At 37.4% G+C, this 19,236-nt stretch overlaps 2 protein-coding genes across 2 annotated transcripts in view; one reads left to right on the plus strand and one right to left on the minus strand.

Moving 5' to 3' along the window:
• RASSF6 (Ras association domain family member 6) overlaps positions 1-19,236 on the minus strand; it is a 106,808-nt gene that overhangs the window by 67,601 nt on the left and 19,971 nt on the right. The window lies entirely within an intron of this gene.
• Positions 8,725-11,798, plus strand: LOC100546187 (interleukin-8-like). Its single transcript, XM_003205673.5, has 4 exons — positions 8,725-8,927; positions 9,374-9,509; positions 10,258-10,341; positions 10,937-11,798. The coding sequence occupies exons 1-4, from the start codon at positions 8,864-8,866 to the stop codon at positions 10,965-10,967; spliced, it is 315 nt and encodes a 104-aa protein (XP_003205721.1). The 5' UTR covers positions 8,725-8,863; the 3' UTR covers positions 10,968-11,798.

Raw genomic sequence — 19,236 nt, forward strand, 5'->3', positions numbered from 1 at the left:
CAGACTGCCATGACTTTTCAAATATGGTGGATAGCAGCTTGACAACTTCCTCTGCCAATTCCCTCGAAATCCATGGATGGCTCTCATTGGGTCCCATGGACTTGTACACCTTCAGGTTCTTTAAATGGTCTCAAACCTCATCTTCTCTTGAAGCAGGTAGATCTACCTTCTCCTAACCCTAACCCTAACTCTAACCCTAGATCACTTGCATTTCTCATTTACTCTCTGGCAGTCTATGAGAAACTCCTCTTGAGGTCATCTTTCTACCCAAGGAGGTTTTTCCTCCAAAATGGTAGAAATCATGGAGATTTTGCAGAAGCAATGGAAATGTTTTCTGAAGAATACATGTGATTAGCAGAATAAAACTTAAGGAATGACTATCCAGTCATGGATACCACTTCAGAAATGAAATGATAAAAGCTGGAATAAAACCTTGTAATAACTCATAACATTTTTTCAGGCTCTTTACCTATTATTACAGTTAAGAAAAATGTGGAAGAGATAAGGTTTTGAGTGGGTGGTTAAAACATTCAATTCAGTAACTACCTCCAATGCATGCCTTGGTTCATAATGATTTCCTGGTTAACTGCACTAGCACTGAAGATCTCAACAGGTTGGACTTAACAAACAGGTATAGTAGACCTTCAGGAAGGAAGTGCTGGGCAAAATGAAACTCCTGGCTGTACATTTGTATCTTTTAAATAAGATTCAGTCTCTTCCTGGTTTGTGTTTGGCACACACCACTAATGGTCCATATCGACAGACAATTTATCCTTAGTTGGAAATCAGTAGATTCTTACATTCCAGTTAAAATAGTTTATGTGTGACTAAATTAGGTCAGGGCTAGAAGTAAGAGAAACAGTGATACATAAGAATAGTTTTCACATCTCACATTTTTCCTAAAATGAATAGGCAAAGATGTCTTTGATTCAAACTACTTTTTCATACATAGCCATGGCTGGACACTTGATTCTACCAGTAAGAACAGCTGTAGCTATCTTTGCCAAAGAGCTCTTTGCTTATACTGTTGCAGTTAAAGAAGGTTGGGCTGGATGATCTCATAGGTCTTCTCCATCTCAGGTGATTATATGATTACTGTGTAACTCAAGGAAGTGTTTGAATTTTACTGCTATTTCATTGACAAAGTACTATGGCTCTGTGGAATCTGTGCTCAGATGCACAAGAATCCAAGTCCACACAAACACTGAAGAATAATATGAAAGGGAGCAGGGTGAGACTGGCAGAGGGAGATGATGGGTTTCAGAAGTTCAGGATGAACCTTATGGTTAGAAAAAGGCATAAAACCTCTGGCAGTTGTCATTCTAACAGTTCAAGCTAGGTCAGATCTTGCTGATGCTGGTATGATGAATATTAGACCCACATATTTTGCACAAATCAGTCATACAGAAGTAGGATCTACCTAAGGTTAAAAGTGATCTGAGTTGGTAGGGTTTAGATCAGAATACAAAATGACTACTTGTAATTTTCAAGTCACTTTCTCTTGAAGAGTTAGAGAACATCACTTCATCACTTTCCCCAAAGGTGAATTGTAAGTGCACAAGATTCATAGGATGTGAGAAGACATGATTCAGAGTACAACAAGCCAAGATGCTTAGATATATATATTTACTGCTAAACAATTATTTTTTTAATTGCAAATTCACTAAATCTGAAAAGTCTTATGTGCAAACAGAGCTGTTTTCAAAAGTGCTATGATAGTGCAGGCAACCTACAGAAGCTTAAAAATGTGCATTCTGTCTTTATATCGTTGGGCCTTTAAAAAACTAGAGAGCTATATGTCAGTGCTTGGAAAGAAAAGAAAAAAAAAAAGAAACAAATTCACAAATCACACAAATATTCTAATTTGCTATTACATGTCTACGAGCAATGGACGAAGATAACACAGGTTATAAATAAAGCATATGTTCAACCTGCTGCTGATATTTACTTTTTCTATCTAGTTTCACTAGTTTAGTCTGCCATTAGGAATACTCAACCGTTACTCATCTGATTTTGAGATAATAGACAGTAAGAGTGTTGATTTTCAATCAGCAGTACAGAATTCATTGGAGTTAAAAGAAGTTCCCTACAGCAGGAGTTGCCAAAAAGTCAGAATAATGTAAATTTTCAATTTGATGTAGGAATAAAATTGCAACTTAAAATGAAGGAAAGAAGTAAAGAAAGTGGCAAAGAAAATGAATTTGGTTTCCTTGAAAAGACATAGCCTTCCAGCACTGTTTTAGCTGCACTAAACACAAAAAAAGAACATGCTTTGCTTCTTTTCCTTGAGGAGCAGGACTGGATGGGAAGAGACAAGACCCAAAGTCTATTTCCATACCAGCTGACTTTCTTGAGTCCTGCCCAGTGTTTGTACCAACTGCAGAAGCAATTAGAATACCCAAGTGCAACAGCAATGCAAATCCTTATTTTTACACATTAACAGGGGAAAGCAATCTCTTCCGCAGCAAATACTGGAAATCAACATACCATGGAACAGAACAAACACAAATTGTTAATCTAGCAAAATGGATTGCATGCACTCAGTAAGGCAAATATTTAAGCAGAACCTGTAACTAAACCAGCAGAAATTGATTCCTGGGGCAGAGTTACCTGCCTGAGTCAGCTAAGGTTTCTGCAGGGGCTGTGCTAGAATCATCTCTCCACGGTTCTTGAACACCTCCAGGGACAGTGATTCCACCATCTCCCTGGGAATCCCATTCCAGTGCCTGACCACTCTCTCAGATAAGTATTTCTTAACATCCAACCTGAATCTCCCCTTGTGCAACCTGAGGTGATTTCCTCTAGTCCTATTGCTAGTTACATGGGAGGATAACTGCCACCTCATCACAACCTCCCTTCAGGTAGTTGTAGAGAGAGATAAGGTCACCCATAAACCTCCTCTTTTCTAGACTGGACAATCCCTCAAAACTCAACACAGTACTCGAGGTGCAGCCTCACCTGGCCTGAATACAGAGGGATGATCACTTCCATGCTCCTGCTGACAACACTATTTCTGATATAAATAAGGAGCAGATTCCTTAGGATGTGCTTTATCTGTTCTGGTCTCCAATTTGGCTCTTTCTCAGGAGCACTTTCCCTCAGCTCCAGTATCAGAGATATCTGTTTGAGGAACTAAAACCTCTGTCTTGGTTTCACGTTATGTAAACATACATACAGTTCTTTAACGAAGAATCTTTTAATGAAGATCAGACCCACAAGGAACCAGCTTCCACACCATGCGGATGGGACCTCATGAGTTAAAAGCAGGCTGTGATTCCCTTCTTCTTCATACTTCTCTGTCTTCACTTTTTGTTCTCTCGGGTGCAAACAAGAAGAATATGTGTAAACTCTTTCTCTCTCTAGCTCATACTAATTTTTCCTCCATATAGCTGAAACTTTGGAAATAAACAATGCCAGAATGATTCACACACTAGAATTTGAGGCCAACACACCTTTTTTTGTCTTCTAGTAGCTGTCTTGTCTCACATCATCTTTCTGCATCTGAGTTCAGGACCTTGTTCTCTTTGTAATTAGATCCAATGCAGAAGTATGACTTCAGTGATATTCACTTATTCCTAATTTATACCAGTAGACAAACAATTAGAACAGCAATACAAATACATGTGTGGCACCAGGTTAATAATTCTGCCTTGCTTGCAAGTCTAAATAGCAATAGACTTGAAAACATACGAAGTTCATAAAAGCTATCATTATTTCATCCTTCTCACTTAAGTAGATCAGGGCTATCTAGAAAAAAAAAATTCTAGTTTTGTCACAGCTGCGAGAACTGAAACTTTCAAAAGGGAGTCCAAGAAGTAAGTGAATGTGCCTGAGAATAGAAGCAAATGGCACTCATACATATTTTACAGTCTCTATCTTTGTTCTCAAGAACTTCTTCTGTCTAGAAGTCATAGATTTGCCATACTAAATAAAATATTTTTTTTGAAAAATTCTTTGACTCATGTATTGTTATTAGTGTTCATTTAATTCAGCATATTTGTGAAAAATAATTCCTAATAGAAAATACAACATATGGTGATACTGGCTGACATTCTGGAAAGCCTGTGAGTAATACTACCACTGAAGTTTATTTTTTTAAGTAATGTAACTAGTGCAATTTTGTTTCTAAAAAGTAGCTGTAAATTGAATAGTGTGAATATTCTGATCATTCATTAAGCAGCTTTCTGCCTGTTAGTTTTTGTTTTGTTGTTCATTTTTTGTGGGTTTTGTTTTATTTTGTTTCAATTCTGCTTCCCTTTATTGAGGTGACTTCATTTCCTATGCAGTTACTACAGACATGGGGAAACCCCAGGAATATACAAAGACATATTTTCCATCAAAACTGACCTGATTATGGCTTTTGATTTTATTGGGAATAGGCCATAGGGCACAGAAAGGACTGCAATTTTGGATTTCTTTGGACTTTTGAAAACTATGAACAAAGTTCTGAGTCAACAATAAAGGTTCTGACTGAGGTTCAGGAACTTTGCTGAATCAATGCTCAACATTGGCACCAGTGGATTTTAGAATGGTGGAGTAATAAATACGTAGGACTGGGATCCAGGACAGCTAGCAAGATGAACAAAGAGAAAACAAGAAAGCACAACAGAAAATGTAGAAGGGGGAGAAAGAGAGATGATATTTAATTGCAGAGCAAGAAGCTATAGTGGTAGTTTCAGATGTCTTACATAGTTGTCTACTGTTGGAGCACTCATTTGTACTGTAGGGAGATCCACGTACCAAGCCCTGTCAAGACGGAACTTGAAAGCTTTCCGCTGCCTCCAAAACAGAGCTTTCATCATCAGTGGAGGAGGAAAAAACTATTCACCAACATAGGTGTTGCAATTGTACTTTTCTGCAGCAAGCATCACGGGACTGCACGGAAAATACAGGAATAGGGATCATCACCTCCTGTGCAGTGAGGAAGTAGCACTTTGGGACAGCAGAGCTTTGCCTCTCATCCTTCTCATAAGGCTTTGTGCAACTTCATGCCCAAATTATACTTATTTGTTAAATCACTCACACAGTGACCTTTGTAACACCTGCCCAGTAGAAGATTGTTTTAGGAAACACACTTTTCTCCATGTGTAGCCCTCCCAGAAACAAATGAATGCAATTTCTGTTCTGTTAATGGTATTAAATATTGAGCATAAGCAGCTGCAGGAAGAGGTGTGCAGCCATCCAACAGAATTTCAGCTAGCCTTTCCTGAGAAGGACGACTCAGTCAAATGAGTTAGGCTTGTAGAATTCCACATTAACTAATCAAAGATGAACAAATATTTTTGCAGGGCGCTGATTCAGATACTGCTGAAGCTCATTAGAAAGATGGGTACTGAACACATAACTTATGGGTACATTTCTATTTACATCCACTTATTCTATTTTATACCTTTCATATAAAAATAATTCTTGTGACAGCTGGCAAACTTAACATCTTTTTTGGGTATATATATATATGTATATATATATATATATATTTGTCACTATCTATTACGAAATAGGGGAACAAGACACATACCTCTAGTATATGTAGCTAAATGGAAATTCTCTATTTGGCCCTCACAAATCAGTCAAATTGCCTAAGGAAGTTTTACAGCAGAGAGTGTTTCACAGTCAAAAGAAAAAAAAAATGTGGACTGACAGACAAAGATGCAAAGAAGCTGACACATTTTCCCTTTGCAGGTCACACATATGCATAGATTTTACATATGGGGTTACAGAAGTGTGAGAAAATAAGAGGAATAATTTGCCTGAAGGAAATGTACAGCTGAAGCAGCACTAGCCTTTCCTGCTGAACTGACTATTCTCTCAAGGAAGGAGTTAGCATGTTCACTGACTCAGCTATTCAGCTACTTCCAATTGACCTTTAGATGTCTGGATCTAAAATTTCAGGCATATAGGTAGGATTTCTAAAGACAGTGGTAAGGAACTGTTGAGGGGAATGAGGTCAAAGCAGTGTTGGAGGAACATCAGAAGAAAGAAATCCCCCACTGATTACAGTTATATAAGGAAATGTGAAGTTCCATGTCACTCAGCGGTTGAGGAAAGCTGGGGAGAAGAATCTAGGAAATAATCTGAGGAACTCATTTTTTTCACTCTTCCTGCACTTCCTGCCTTTTGCTATGACATAGCAAAACAGATAAGGAAGCCTTCACTAATGAAATATGCTAAATTTAAACCTTAAGCAGTACCTGCGGAATGATTCAAAATAATCTAACATGCCAGTTTGTCACATCATTTGGGCAGGGGCTTCACTACCACACATCATTGTTAGAAGTCAGCTGCAGGATATTAGTCTCTAGACTGCATTTGTACATGTCATACAGTGGGCTGACACTTCTCAGAAACTATCACCAACAAGTGATAAAACCTATGACAAAAAAATCATTTATTCAGCCAGAGACTGCAAACTTTGTTTATAATACTCACATGTAAGGCTTGGGAATTACTCTTTTCCATCAGAGACATTACGCATTGAAAATTCAGTAGCTTTTAGATTATGTCTTCAGCTGCCTCACAGCTCCAAAAGTAGAAGCTTAGAAATGAACTGAAGAAACAACTCCTCTTTTTTTTACCCTAATCACGAGTTTACAATAAAACATGTGATCTTTTCATTTATAGTTCATCTTTTCTGACTTCTCCTTGTAACTACAAAAGAAGTTTTCCATTTCTTGATTGAGGATTTTCTGAAGCCAAGTCTTTACTCACTACCTCTTGCTTTTCTGTCTTTGATTTTTAAATTATTATTCAAAACACAGGCTCCAGAATCCTCCTCTTGGTTGCTCTCATTGCTGCATTTCAAGAGTTGTTACTCTATAATCACAGTATTATATAGGGAAGATGTAAGACATTTAAGTTTTTCATTAACTTCAAGATAAACTTAATGCTTCTATACTGCATATGCAATGAAAATGATATACCTTGTGCCCTTTGTGTAAAACTTACTGCTTGTTTTGCTTTACGGAAACGTTATTTCTGCTTTCTTACTATCTGGTGTTTATCTCTAAGTTAATTAAAAACTTTGATGAAATGATAAACAAAGAACAGTTCATTGGGTTTATTTAGAAGAGGTCTGCACCCTGCAGGCTACGCCGTTCATACTTCAGCTTTCTATCTGTAGGCCAGAAGATGTTTCCACTGATATCTTAGTTTACAGTTCTGTAGACTGATGGCTATTCACAGAAATAGTGTGTCAAGGAGCAAAAAAAAAAAAACAGATATAGGAAAGAATAACCCAAACTATGCTGCAACAGACAACAGAACACCATTTTGTAACAAGAGATCATCTGCAGGAGATAAGATAGAGGACTACTGAATTAGAGAGTTTGAAATTAGTGATAAAGATAAATTGCTAACTCCTGTTTTCTAACAAAAGATTCAGAGGGCATCAAACCAGCATAGCATGGGAGTGTAATAGGGATAAGTGTTAAGTACACTAGATCTTTTCTTTCACATTCCCAGACATATGCCTGTGGCCATGGTTGAGGTTGAAGAGAGGATAGTCAATAGGCGGACCTCTGGTTTGTAAAAGGGCTGTTATTAAGTGCTTAGGTGCTTACGTTACCTAATCCAGCTATGTTCACTATAAGATGAAAGTTTACAAAGAAAAGATGCTTAATTCGATGGCTACACATCTTATTTGGCTACTAGTCAGAACACATCCACTATCTGTATATTTTTGTATAAATACAGACACCAGTACATACAAAAATATTAAGCAGAATTCAAGTTTGCATACTTAAATCTCCGTGTTCTTCACGATGAGTTGGAGAACAGTAAACATATATTCATTCCTATTTCATCCTATGTTTTATTCCTTTAACTGTCTCCACTACCAGGCAGAAAAACAATAACAGAGTTCCATTATGTATTAAAACCCCACAATCTTATGTGTATGTTATAGTATTATTTTCTGTCATCAATACAAATGTTTGTACATATCTGCCTTTATCTGAATAATTCTCCTCCACATTTTCATCTTTCTTTTAATTTTACTACAAGAACACTCTTTTTTACAAGGCCAAATTTTAATTTGCAAAAATGTTTCAATAATGTCAGAGTGAGAATCCTACAGAACCTTCTGGAATTCTCCTCTACCCAAATTCAAAATTCAAAATGCTCAGTAGTACTCCAAAGACAATCTGTATTTTGTTGCTTATTTCAGTGATGCTAGTCTTCATTATACTAAAAAGTAACATAAATCATCTCAGAAAATAAACATTTTTTAAATGTCATTGTATGTAAGGAGTAGGAGAGCTTATTAAAATCCAATTCTAGTATCTGTATTTTCTACAAACTGTAGTTTCTAGTTCTAACAGTTCTCCCAGCAATAATGTAAAACAAACAAACAAGAACCACTCAATGCACAGAAACAAAACAAAAAAAAAAAACAACACCCCAAAGTTCAAGGACACACATAGATCATATGCAAAAAAGTTGCAAAGGGAAAGTTTCAAAGAGTAGCAGAATAATTGCAAAAATTTAAAAGTATGGAAAAGAATAGTCATAAGAATGCTATACAGGAAAATACAGAATACACAGAGCTAAATAAAGGGCTATTTTGTACATGTTCTATGTTCTTATCACTCTTCAATTAACAAAGTTCTTCCTGCTTATGAAAAGCAAGTTCGTGGTAGTTGAGGGAAAGGGGTTTGCCCATACCACCGTGACTCATTCTCCAATAGCACACTACAGGTTCAGGAGTTTCCAGTAGTGTGACCCACACATGATGCAGGGTGTTCAGGACAGTATATAATCAAGGCAGATACCGAGCACAGCCACTGACCACCCTCGAGGCTGCGGGAGCAAACCCCTCACCACAGAACCAAACCCAGGTGACACACAGAAGAAACACTCTTGAAAGATGATGGGCAAGGCTGTGGCTGCTGTCATGGCTCTTCTCCTGATCTCAATGGCTGGAGCAAAAGGTAAAGAAATCCTTCCTAAAACCCTTATAACTAATTGCCAATGTGAATGCTGATGGGGGAAGATATATTTCTGTCTTAAAGTGCAGCAAATAACTCTGTGTGGGGCTAGATTTTACTCCCTGGTGGAAAGGGTAAATCCATGTAAATCCATCTGATGTACCCAGGTACAAAGATTAGCCAAATAAAAGCAGAGTGATAAAACTGCTGGTGCTCAGTCATTATCATTTTGCGTTTCCTTATAGCACTGGCTGCTATACAAAGAGTTTTTGTATAGTGACAGCAATTGGGCAGCCCAAGAGAATGGGTGAAGGCACATTTTTCAAGTCATCTGACTCCTAAAAAGAAAAATTATTTCTAATACTCTGAGAAAAAACAACATGTGTTTCCCGGGCAAATAGCAAAACAGTCCATATACTACCTGTGTTTTTTTTCTCCTTGTTTTACAGGTATGGCTCAGGCACGTTCAGCGATTGAACTCCGATGCCAGTGCATAGAGACTCATTCCAAGTTCATCCATCCCAAGTTCATTCAAAATGTGAACCTCACCCCTAGCGGACCTCACTGCAAGGATGTGGAAGTCATGTAAGTGCTGTTGCAAAATCCTCCCTGCTACTTAACAAAAGGGTAACAGATTTTGCATTAGGGATGATGTAAGCATTCTCTAAAAGTTGCAACAAGACAGCAGGCCAGGTTAATCAGAATGCAGTGCGTGATGCCCCTACAAATGACATCATACATGTCATATGTTGCATAATTTCTGTAAATCTGTACTTAAATACTCCATGGAATTTTTCAGCATAAACCTGCACTCATCAAACAAGCAAATAAGTCTAAAACTCTGAATTCCTCTGACATAAAGAAAGAGAATTAGAGCCACTGAGCTGCATTTTATCAAGACATGCATTTTATGATCCCACTTCTACTGAAGTCAATGGAAAAATGACTATTAGCATAGAAGTCACAGAAATCTTACTGTGGCAACATTTTTATGGACTAGCCAGTAGAGTTTCTGAATCAAGACAGAAACATTCAGCTCCTCAATTAAACACCATCACAAATGTAAACAAAGCTATCTGAAAAAGAAGCAATTTTGAAAACAGTGAATCCTGTAGAAAATTTAATCCATCCACAAAGATATAGGAATGTATGGAAAAAAAAAAAAGAAAGTATATATTAGGCTACAGCCTCAACTGATAGCAACTTAAATTAAGGGAGAACATCTCAGTGTATATCTAGAGAGCCCTAATGTTGCAAGAAAAAAAGGGAAATTGCCTAAGGAAGAGAACTTCACTAAATAGACCTTTTGCCTTCCTTTTTTTCCCTGATGTAGAGCTACTCTGAAAGATGGCAGAGAAGTGTGCCTGGATCCCACTGCTCCCTGGGTGAAGCTGATCATCAAGGCAATTCTGGACAAGTGAGTATTTTCTTCTCTGTGGGCACAAATTATTGAAGAGCAGTATTTTGAATAAGCTAGCAAACAGCCACTGCACAAGTTGTTCAAAATACTGTCTCATAAGGAAGTTGCTATCAGGAACTTTACTGACTGGAGCAAATACTGTGTTTGCTTTCTACTTTAATTATATCATTAGGTTCAGTCCCTTAGTGCGCCACACATCCCGTGTGAATGCTAGCTACAACTTTCATAAGGCACAAGTATATTGAAAACTTAAGCTCAAGTGCTCAGTCCTTTGGAAATTCAGGCATTAAGTGACTGTTTTTTTCTTGCTTGCAATGGTTAAAAGCACGATAACTTTTTCAAAAAGAATAGCATTTAGGTGAGTGAGTGAAAATCAAGCCCAAGGGGTGTTAAGTGAAGGATGAAGCTACTGAGGTCTGCTGAGTTACTAAATACTCTTGAAAAGCTGACTGCATACTAATGTCTCTTTTTATTTTTATGTAATGGCTTTTAAAGGACTTGGACAAAGCACTAATCCTTTGAGGCCGATTTCATGCAATTCCAGCACGTGATACTTGTTCCATTAGTTTTAATATTTTTTATTTTTTTATAGGGCAGATAGCAAGAATAAGACTGCATCCTAAAGCAAAGAAAAAAATGTCCTACCTCCTCCAGGAAGATAAAAGTGGGAGACACCGCCATTCAGCTTCTGGCAGCTAATTTCCTCCTGCCTCCTACATTCATACTTTCATCATCGTCTAGAGGATATATCTTCCCTCTTTTTGTAGTTAATTGACAACTGTTGTTTAAGTCTTTTAAAGAAGTGTCATACAGGAGAAAAACCACTGAAATTAGAAAAAGTAGGCCAAAAAAAAAAAAAAAAAAGGCTTGTAAAAGGAGATGGAGATGATTCTAGCCACAGCAGGATCAATGTGGTGCACTCTATGAAGGTCTTTCTTTAAATAATGTCTTCCCTTTTTGCTGATGGTTTAGAAACTGCCCAATAACTCCTTTTCTCCAGGAACATGCTGACAGGTAGCATCAACTGTACCTAGGTTACTGCTTCTCACGTGAGAACCAGAAAAAGGGGGCTTTCAGAGTCAGTAACCTATAAGTCTGAGGCATCAGTTTTGGAGCCATCATTTTCAACATATTATTTACTGTGAATTATAGCTGTGAAGCTATAAACATATGTTTTAATGCTATCTTTTGCCTACAAAAATGGCAATTTATTTATTCATTTGAATTCTATTAAATATTTATTGCATCTAATATTAATTAGTTTATACTTTGTCATAAGAATGTAGATGGTCTTCATGCTTTCATTATTTATTTATGGAAAACACTGAAGTTTTTATGCTTTCATTATTTATTTATTTATGGAAAACATTGAAGTTTTTATGCTTTCATTATTTATTTATTTATGGAAAACATTGAAGTGTTCATCTTTCATTACTTATTTATTTGTGGAAAACATCTTAATAAATGCTTATTTAAATGTTTTTATTTCAGTATTATGCGTTATTAATTTCCTTATTGACCTAAGAGGATATATTTATTTTCCTTCAGTATCACATAAAAGTGTCTCACAAGGTCAAGTGGAGGCTGAGCTGTGGGGACTGATAAGTACATCAGGGAATTCTTGCCTGCAGTATGTGCAGATAATTTTCAGTAGGAAAAAAATACAAAAGTGGTCAACTTCCTTCTTCTTTTCTTGCTAGACTTAGTTTTTTCAGAGAACTGAGTGATAAAACCCATGGGCAGAAAGAAACGAACAAACAATGATGAGTCACAGAAATCCCAGTAACAGCATGCCAGCTGTGGATCTGGCACAGAACGAGGTTTCTCATTTGATTACTTACCGTAATCAGGCATATCTGATAAACTGCAATGGAGCCAGTGACCACCCTCTGAAATTTCAGGGAAAAGGGAGGATTATACCAGGAGAAATCATAAGGAATGAGCTCTGATTGTAAGGCTACATGACACTGTGACACAGTGATTTACACTGAATCCCTGTGACACAGTGATTTATAATGAAAAAGCTAGAATACCAGAAGCAAACACTAGAGAAAATGGGAAAGTTGAGCAACTGTTTAGATATCTATTCTTCTTTGACCTTTTCCTAAAAGGAGCCACTTCATATTCTGCACAAACAATGTATGTTTGCTCACAGAGCAAGAAGATAAAAAGGGAGTTTCTATTACAGTTTGAGCAAGTTCTTGCACAATATGACAACTGTCTCCACCATACTTTGCCTCCATTCAGATCTCTGCCCCTGTCCCAGTGCATTGCAGACTTCTAGACTTCATCTTCAAGACATACAAAGGACAGAACTCTGTTGGGGTGAGGCTTTGTGCAAATTTGTCTTAAAACAGTAACACTTCTGGTTTCTGGATGATTATTACAAGCTGGCCTCCTTCAATTACTTAGTGTGAGGCAAGCAAGAAGAGGTGAGGAAGAAAGACTTCAAATACACAGCCATGAAAGCATGTGTGTATCTTAAGGGTTTAGGACCAGTTTTACTGGAAACATTGGTAAAGTAGTACGTGCGCAGCCTTTGTTGCAAGTAAAATTCCAGTCAAGTTACTGTCAGCTGAATCATGGTCAAGGAATCTCTTCTCTTAACACTTCTGTCCAAAATTTCAGCAGTAGCTTACACTTAGGACCTCAAGCAGAGCATTTGCATAGACTGAACCATATCCTTTCTTTCTCCATAGGTGAAAAGTGATTCAGAAACTGGCTAGAGATGATATTACAGAAATGTATTTCTGTTCAGCATGCAATTACAAAAGGCCTTTCTTAGGAATAAATAACAATTATCACTGGAAACATGGTTCCAGTTCTCAGATCCCTACCACAAACCAAAAGAAGCACCACAGCTCTTCTGACTTGATGATTACCTTTGTCAAACCTGGGCTGTACTTCTGTGTTGTTTCTGCTTTGCCAATATTAACTCCAAAGCCATGAAAGGACTAAGTCTCCTAGCAAAATATTTTTATGTTGAGACATTTAAAAATTCAGCCAATTTCCTTTAACTGTATCCTTTTGCCTATCAGTATATATATTAAATAAACAAACAAACAAACAAAAAAACAAAACATGAAACATGCACAGTCTATTTCAAATCAGAATGCTGTTAGGGTCACAGAACGGTATCTGTACTGGATGATAAAACCTAGTGCATGCACCATGCTGCTGTTCAGCCAACTTCCATCCTACTAAGTTTCACTTGCATTTTTTCTCTTTTTATTGCTGCAGCTTGAGTATACTGAAATTCTTTACTTGGCTTCTGCTAAATATCTGAATGCTAAGGTCTTCTTCAAACGCAGATGACCTGCAGAAATCTTGTTAGTGCACTATCATGGTAAGAATTAGAGAAAAGACTGTATTAAAATGGACTTATAGTTCAGTACTCTCCCAGTGTTTGTAGATGAAGTTAAATCGTTAAGCTGGGAGTTGTCAGTGTCCAGAGGGCAGTTTAAGCCCTAATGCAATCACCTAGGTCCTCCACCCATTCACCTGCCCATAGGCTTAGGAACCTCATTTAGGCTTGGCATGGGACTTTCATTCTCTCTCTGTGTTCTAGAAGTGTTGCTCTCCAACTTAGCCCGTCATGCCTGTTCCTGATTGCGGACCCTGCTCATCCAGCCAGTGACTCAAGGCCTCATTTCTGGCTTGGACTTGGACCTGCATCATCACTGAGACACCTGCTGGGGTGCTCACTCCCTAGTTTAACCCTGGCTGGTGACAGCCTGCCCTGCTGGCTGTGGAGTCCCTTTTGTCTCCTTATCCTTCAAGGATAAGTTGTCCAGCACTGCTCCCTGGCATTAGTTATCATTCAAAATACAGTTTTCTTCCCTAGGGCTATTGCAGGTTTTTAAAATGTCAAATCATTGGCAACATTTCCATGTGACTGAAGGCCTTAGAAATGATGTTAATAAGTTCAAGAATAGAACCTTCCTTCACATCCTATGGAAATAGCAACTTGTTCATCAAAGAAGTTTGACTTCTACAGTCATCCTAAAAGAAGATTGTGTAGAAAGACAATGTTATTTTGTTTCATTATGGATGCATGTATTGCAAATGAACCATAGCATTCATTGTGTATAGTAACATTCCCCTCAAAATTTATGAAACAAAGTTATTACTAAGATAGATTTATAAATGAAAATGCTATAGGGAATCAGGTTAAAGGCTTAAAGTAAGATCTGAAGGGCAGCTAACCATGACAGTTTCATCCATAACTCTGAAAAGTTCTCTTCCAATAGCAGAGGTGTGATCTCTTCTGCCCTGATAGTGACTGTGCAGTGTTCTTTCCACAAAGCTCTGGGCAGACAGTGCATATCAGTCTTCAGTATGACTGCATTCTGGGAAGCTGTGGGGATAACTGTTTAACTCCTGGAGGTCATAGAATTTTCTATCAAAAAATGCCTTTTCTCTGGCTGATCACAATTTCTGTAAATGAATACTACATAAAGGGATAGAAAATAACCACAGGACATAAAGAAAATGTTATGTTGCCAAGATACAGTAATTTCTCAAGGAGCTGTTTACAAGCTTGTGTTATAAATAGAGTGGGTGATGTGACATGTCTCCACCGCAGGCAAAGTAACTCGTGTTGACATACTGAACCAGGTTCTTGTTAACTACTGAACTAGCTACTGATCTCAGCTAACATATCCCCAGTGTAGTTCTGCTCCCTGATGACAAAAAGGTAGAAACTATGTATGTCCAAGACAAATGATAATTTCCTCTCCACACAGCATCAAGGCTCTCGTTTAGCAGAGGCCTTTTCAAAACCAATTCCTTTCTTAATTTTATAAAACTACTGAAATTACTTCATATGGATGCTGCATTTTATCAGATCACATTTTGGTCCAGTTTCTTTTCTTGAGAACACCCTTCTCTCCTTACAAAAATAAGAATATCTCAATATCCCATTGAGCAAAAAAATACATACTTTGTGCTCAAGAGATATTTCACTCAAGACATTTATTCATCTTCTGGTTTAAACACCTATGATTATTTTAGCTGCAGAATGTTACAGAGAAAAACAAATCTGCTCTGTGCTTATCTGAACCAAATTTTATTATGACATTGTTAAATACATCCTCCTATCATAAATAGAACAAATGAAATATTCAGAATAGCTGAAGTGATTTATCTGACAGTCCACCAGACATTTTAAGCTTATTTTGCTCAATGAGTAGAAAAACTTTTGGTACAGAACTAAGTATCTAAATCCCTTCAGCCAAACTGAAAATGATAGCCAAGATCCTTTCACAGAACAGCAGAAACTAGTTCCTGCGTAAGACACTATCAAAATATAGAGCACAATAATAACTATCAAAATATTATCCGCAACATTGTCAAAGTAACTCTGTTGGGCACAAGTTTTTGTGCAAGGCATTTAAATTAAGTGGAGAAAGCTTGATAGAAATTCTCAACTCAGAGAGAGGAGCAAAAGCCATTTTATTTGGGGCTGGCCATAGGGAGGTGCTGGTAGTGCTACGCTGCTTTGCAAGAACAACATTGCTAGTTAAAACTGTGAATGTTGATTTTTTTGCAAGAGATGTGAGTCTTCAATTCATTATCTTTCAGAATTAAAAAGTTTTTTTAAAGTCAGTGTGCCAGTTTCTGGGAGGGAAATATGCCTCTGCCAGTAAGTTAGTATATTTATATTTGTATGCCATGTTTTATGTATCCCCAACCCTAAATTTTAAGAAATGTTTGCACAAGAACAAGATCTTTTTTCTTAATGTGTCCATGTATTTTTTCTTTTCTGTACAACTTTCTCCTATTTGTGCTTTTATTCTTGGTTGGCAGGTTATGTAATAATAGTAATGATAATACTTCCTTGATGTAAGATATACGTGGTGTACAGAAGAGAATAAACAATAAATAGATGATCAGAGTAGAAAGTAGTAAACAACATGTGGGCATAATAATATTAATCTTATTTGTTCAAGTGATGAAATTTTGGTGCAGGAAGTCTTCCATGTACTACAAGTTCTTGTAAGGTGACAACTAGCCTATGTGGATTGGAAAATCCCACAATACTAGTCAAATTGTCTTTTTGAAAGGGTTTCACAGCCCTCATCAAACACTGGAGATGAGCCACTGGTATTAAGAAGACTTGGATATAGAAAAATAAAAGGAGAATACATAGAAATTAAGGAAAGAAAAAAAGCGCCATCTTTTTATGGAACAGGGAAATGACCCAGGAATTCCTACCTGCTTGTGAGGAGTCCTATTTGGCATTTCCATTATTTCCATTATTGGTCTGGGAAGCTAATTAGCTATGAGATACGTTATTCTGATTATACTAATTGAAGAGTAGGAAAGACTAAGATCAACTGTGATGAACTGCTGAAGGACCTTAGGATATTCAGACTAGGCAGTAAAATACCAGATGAAGGGCAGTGCAGGAAATAGCAAAAGCAGTTCAAAAAGGAGGAGAAATTCTAAAACTCCTATAAAAATGAGACATTCCAGTCTGGTCATTAGGACACGGTTACAGAATTGTATGAAGCTGCATGATAGAAGTGGCAGGTCAGGGCTCAGCAGTGAATAGCATTTCAGAACCAAACTAAAACAGAAAAAGAAACCCAACCCACAGAAATATAATGTTAGGAGTTTTCTTTAAAAAGCAAGACACCCGTGGGTGAATGTGATAGAAGTAAATCCATATCCATTTCTCCAAGAAAGATCTGTCCTTGAGAAAGAGGCAGAGATCCTTATGACAGCTGTTTCTGACAGTTATAATAATGGATAGTACAAAGACGAAAGATGGCTTCATTTTCTATGTGTGCCAAGAAAATAAATTTTTGGAAGTGTTACCAAGATTTAAATGTCTGAGAGATGCCATTCACTGAAATGGGGAATACTAGTCAAAAAGTGACTAAAGAAGATGAAGTACGTTCAGAAGTCGCTTCAGCTGAATGATATTTGACAGGGTACACTTGCAGCACAGCTGCAAACAATGGGTAGGTGTGGATTCTTTCCTACTGCCAGAAAACTGGCAACAAAACTGTGTTCTGTGAGGTGCTTCATTATGTCTCATCAGAAGTTCTAAGCCAGCCACTGTCAGCCTCAGGGTAGCCTAATGACAACTAACTAGTGGTTTTCAGAAAGAAGTAGATTAAATTAGTGATACTAACTTACTAAACTGCCTGAGTTATTTTTAAAATGGTATGCATTATGCTCTAGTTTCCGATTAGAAATAAGAAGACTGACAGATATAGCAAGATGAAGGATGAAGAGCTGCATGGCTGAAACACGACGAAGCACAGCATGCCACCTCTGTGTGTGCTGTCTGATGAGAGGCTCAGACTGAATCAACCTGCACTATTTGGAAGTATTCATGCTGACATCTGCAAACTTTTTTGGCTGTAGCTTAGGCAGAAAGAAAAATAACAGTGTGACATTTTAAGAACCAGAGATTAATATATGATGTATATTGCCTACTGATTGCTTCTAATTTAATCAGAAATTCCCAGGACAAACTTCTTCAAACTTCTTATGTTTCCTCCCACCACTTCCTTATCTTACTTCCATATTCTGCTTGGCAGGAAGAAAATGCTTCTTGCCACAGTCATGATAGGAAAATGTGACTGAAGGAATAAATGCAGCCTTCATCCAGAAGATAAAACTCTAGTTGCTGGTCCCTGCACATTCTCTAGTAGGATTTAGCATCTCCTGTGTTAATATTAGGTAGATCAAATGTGTATGTTAATAATTGTCAATATTCTACATTAATATTATCATGCATATTATTGTATCATTTATTACTAGATACATAACATTGCCAATGACTTCATATTGAATTGTATCAAATGAAATATTTTGTATAGCCTACAACAATCTTTTAAATGAAAACTACAGGGAAGAACTGACTGTTTTGAAGCAGAGCTGTAACTATTATAAATATACACAGACACATAAATACTCTCTTATACCACTGTATTTATAAATGTATGAATTAAAAGGTAAATCAATTTAAAAAAGCTATCCTGTTATCTTATGATTCCATAGGGATTCATCAAAGTCCAACACTAGTGGTGATCAGACTAAGGGTACATAACCATTTATATTTAGACACATAAGTGAAAAAACCCCACAAGTTGCCCTAAGATTTTTCCTTTTCCTTGTTATGACTTCCTCAATACACTAAGTAAAAAACAGATGTTCAGGAGACAGTCTGCTCTCTACATATCTGCTCCCAACGGGTTGCCTCACAGCAAACTTCCATAAGGGTTTGCACAATACTGTGTCCAGTTTTTGAGCAGAAGTGACTATTTGTCCCGTCAAGGCACCACAGGTCAAGTGAAATTGCTGCTGCCAGCAAGCCCTTTGCAGAGAAATGAAGGCAACTTCAGAAGAAAAAGAAAAGAATACATCTGAAAAAGATGTATTCTTAATTTTACCAGAGAGAAGAACTTTATCAGCCCAGTGATTAGAGCATCTACCTCAAACTGAGGCAACCAGAAACTGCATGGTACTGAAGTCCACGTCTATCCCATCCCTCATGATGGTCTTTCTTGGTCACTAGAGTACTCAGGAATCCCTACCAGACCAACCACATCCCTTCTGTTTGCGTGTCCTTTGCTATATGCAAAGATTCCAAGTGATGCCAGCCAAGACCCTAAAAAATTGACTTCTGACTTTTGTGTTCATTACACAATGCTTTGAGTCATGTAAAAAAAAGAAATAGTTTTTGACATCCTGCAGCACGGAGAACACATCCTATACGCTGCCTTAAACACAAGCAAAGGAAGCATTTCCTTCCCTTTTCAGTAGTCTTTCAGTAATTGGCTTATTGCCTAACTTCTAGTTTCTTCATTATAGTGGCATGTTTCTAACATGGTTAAGCATGGAAGGTCACTGCTCATAGCAGTATCAGCTCAGTCA

The sequence above is a fragment of the Meleagris gallopavo genome, chromosome 4 (genome assembly GCF_905368555.1).
Source record: "Meleagris gallopavo chromosome 4, MGAL_WU_HG_1.1, whole genome shotgun sequence".
Taxonomy (NCBI): domain Eukaryota; kingdom Metazoa; phylum Chordata; class Aves; order Galliformes; family Phasianidae; genus Meleagris; species Meleagris gallopavo.

Bases quoted from the DNA above. Each gene is read 5' to 3' on its own strand.
- LOC100546187 (XM_003205673.5), top strand. From the start codon at position 8,864: ATGATGGGCAAGGCTGTGGCTGCTGTCATGGCTCTTCTCCTGATCTCA. The intron at 9,510-10,257 runs GTAAGTGCTGTT...TCCCTGATGTAG, and splicing joins TGCAAGGATGTGGAAGTCAT to AGCTACTCTGAAAGATGGCA. The intron at 10,342-10,936 runs GTGAGTATTTTC...ATTTTTTTATAG, and splicing joins ATCAAGGCAATTCTGGACAA to GGCAGATAGCAAGAATAAGA.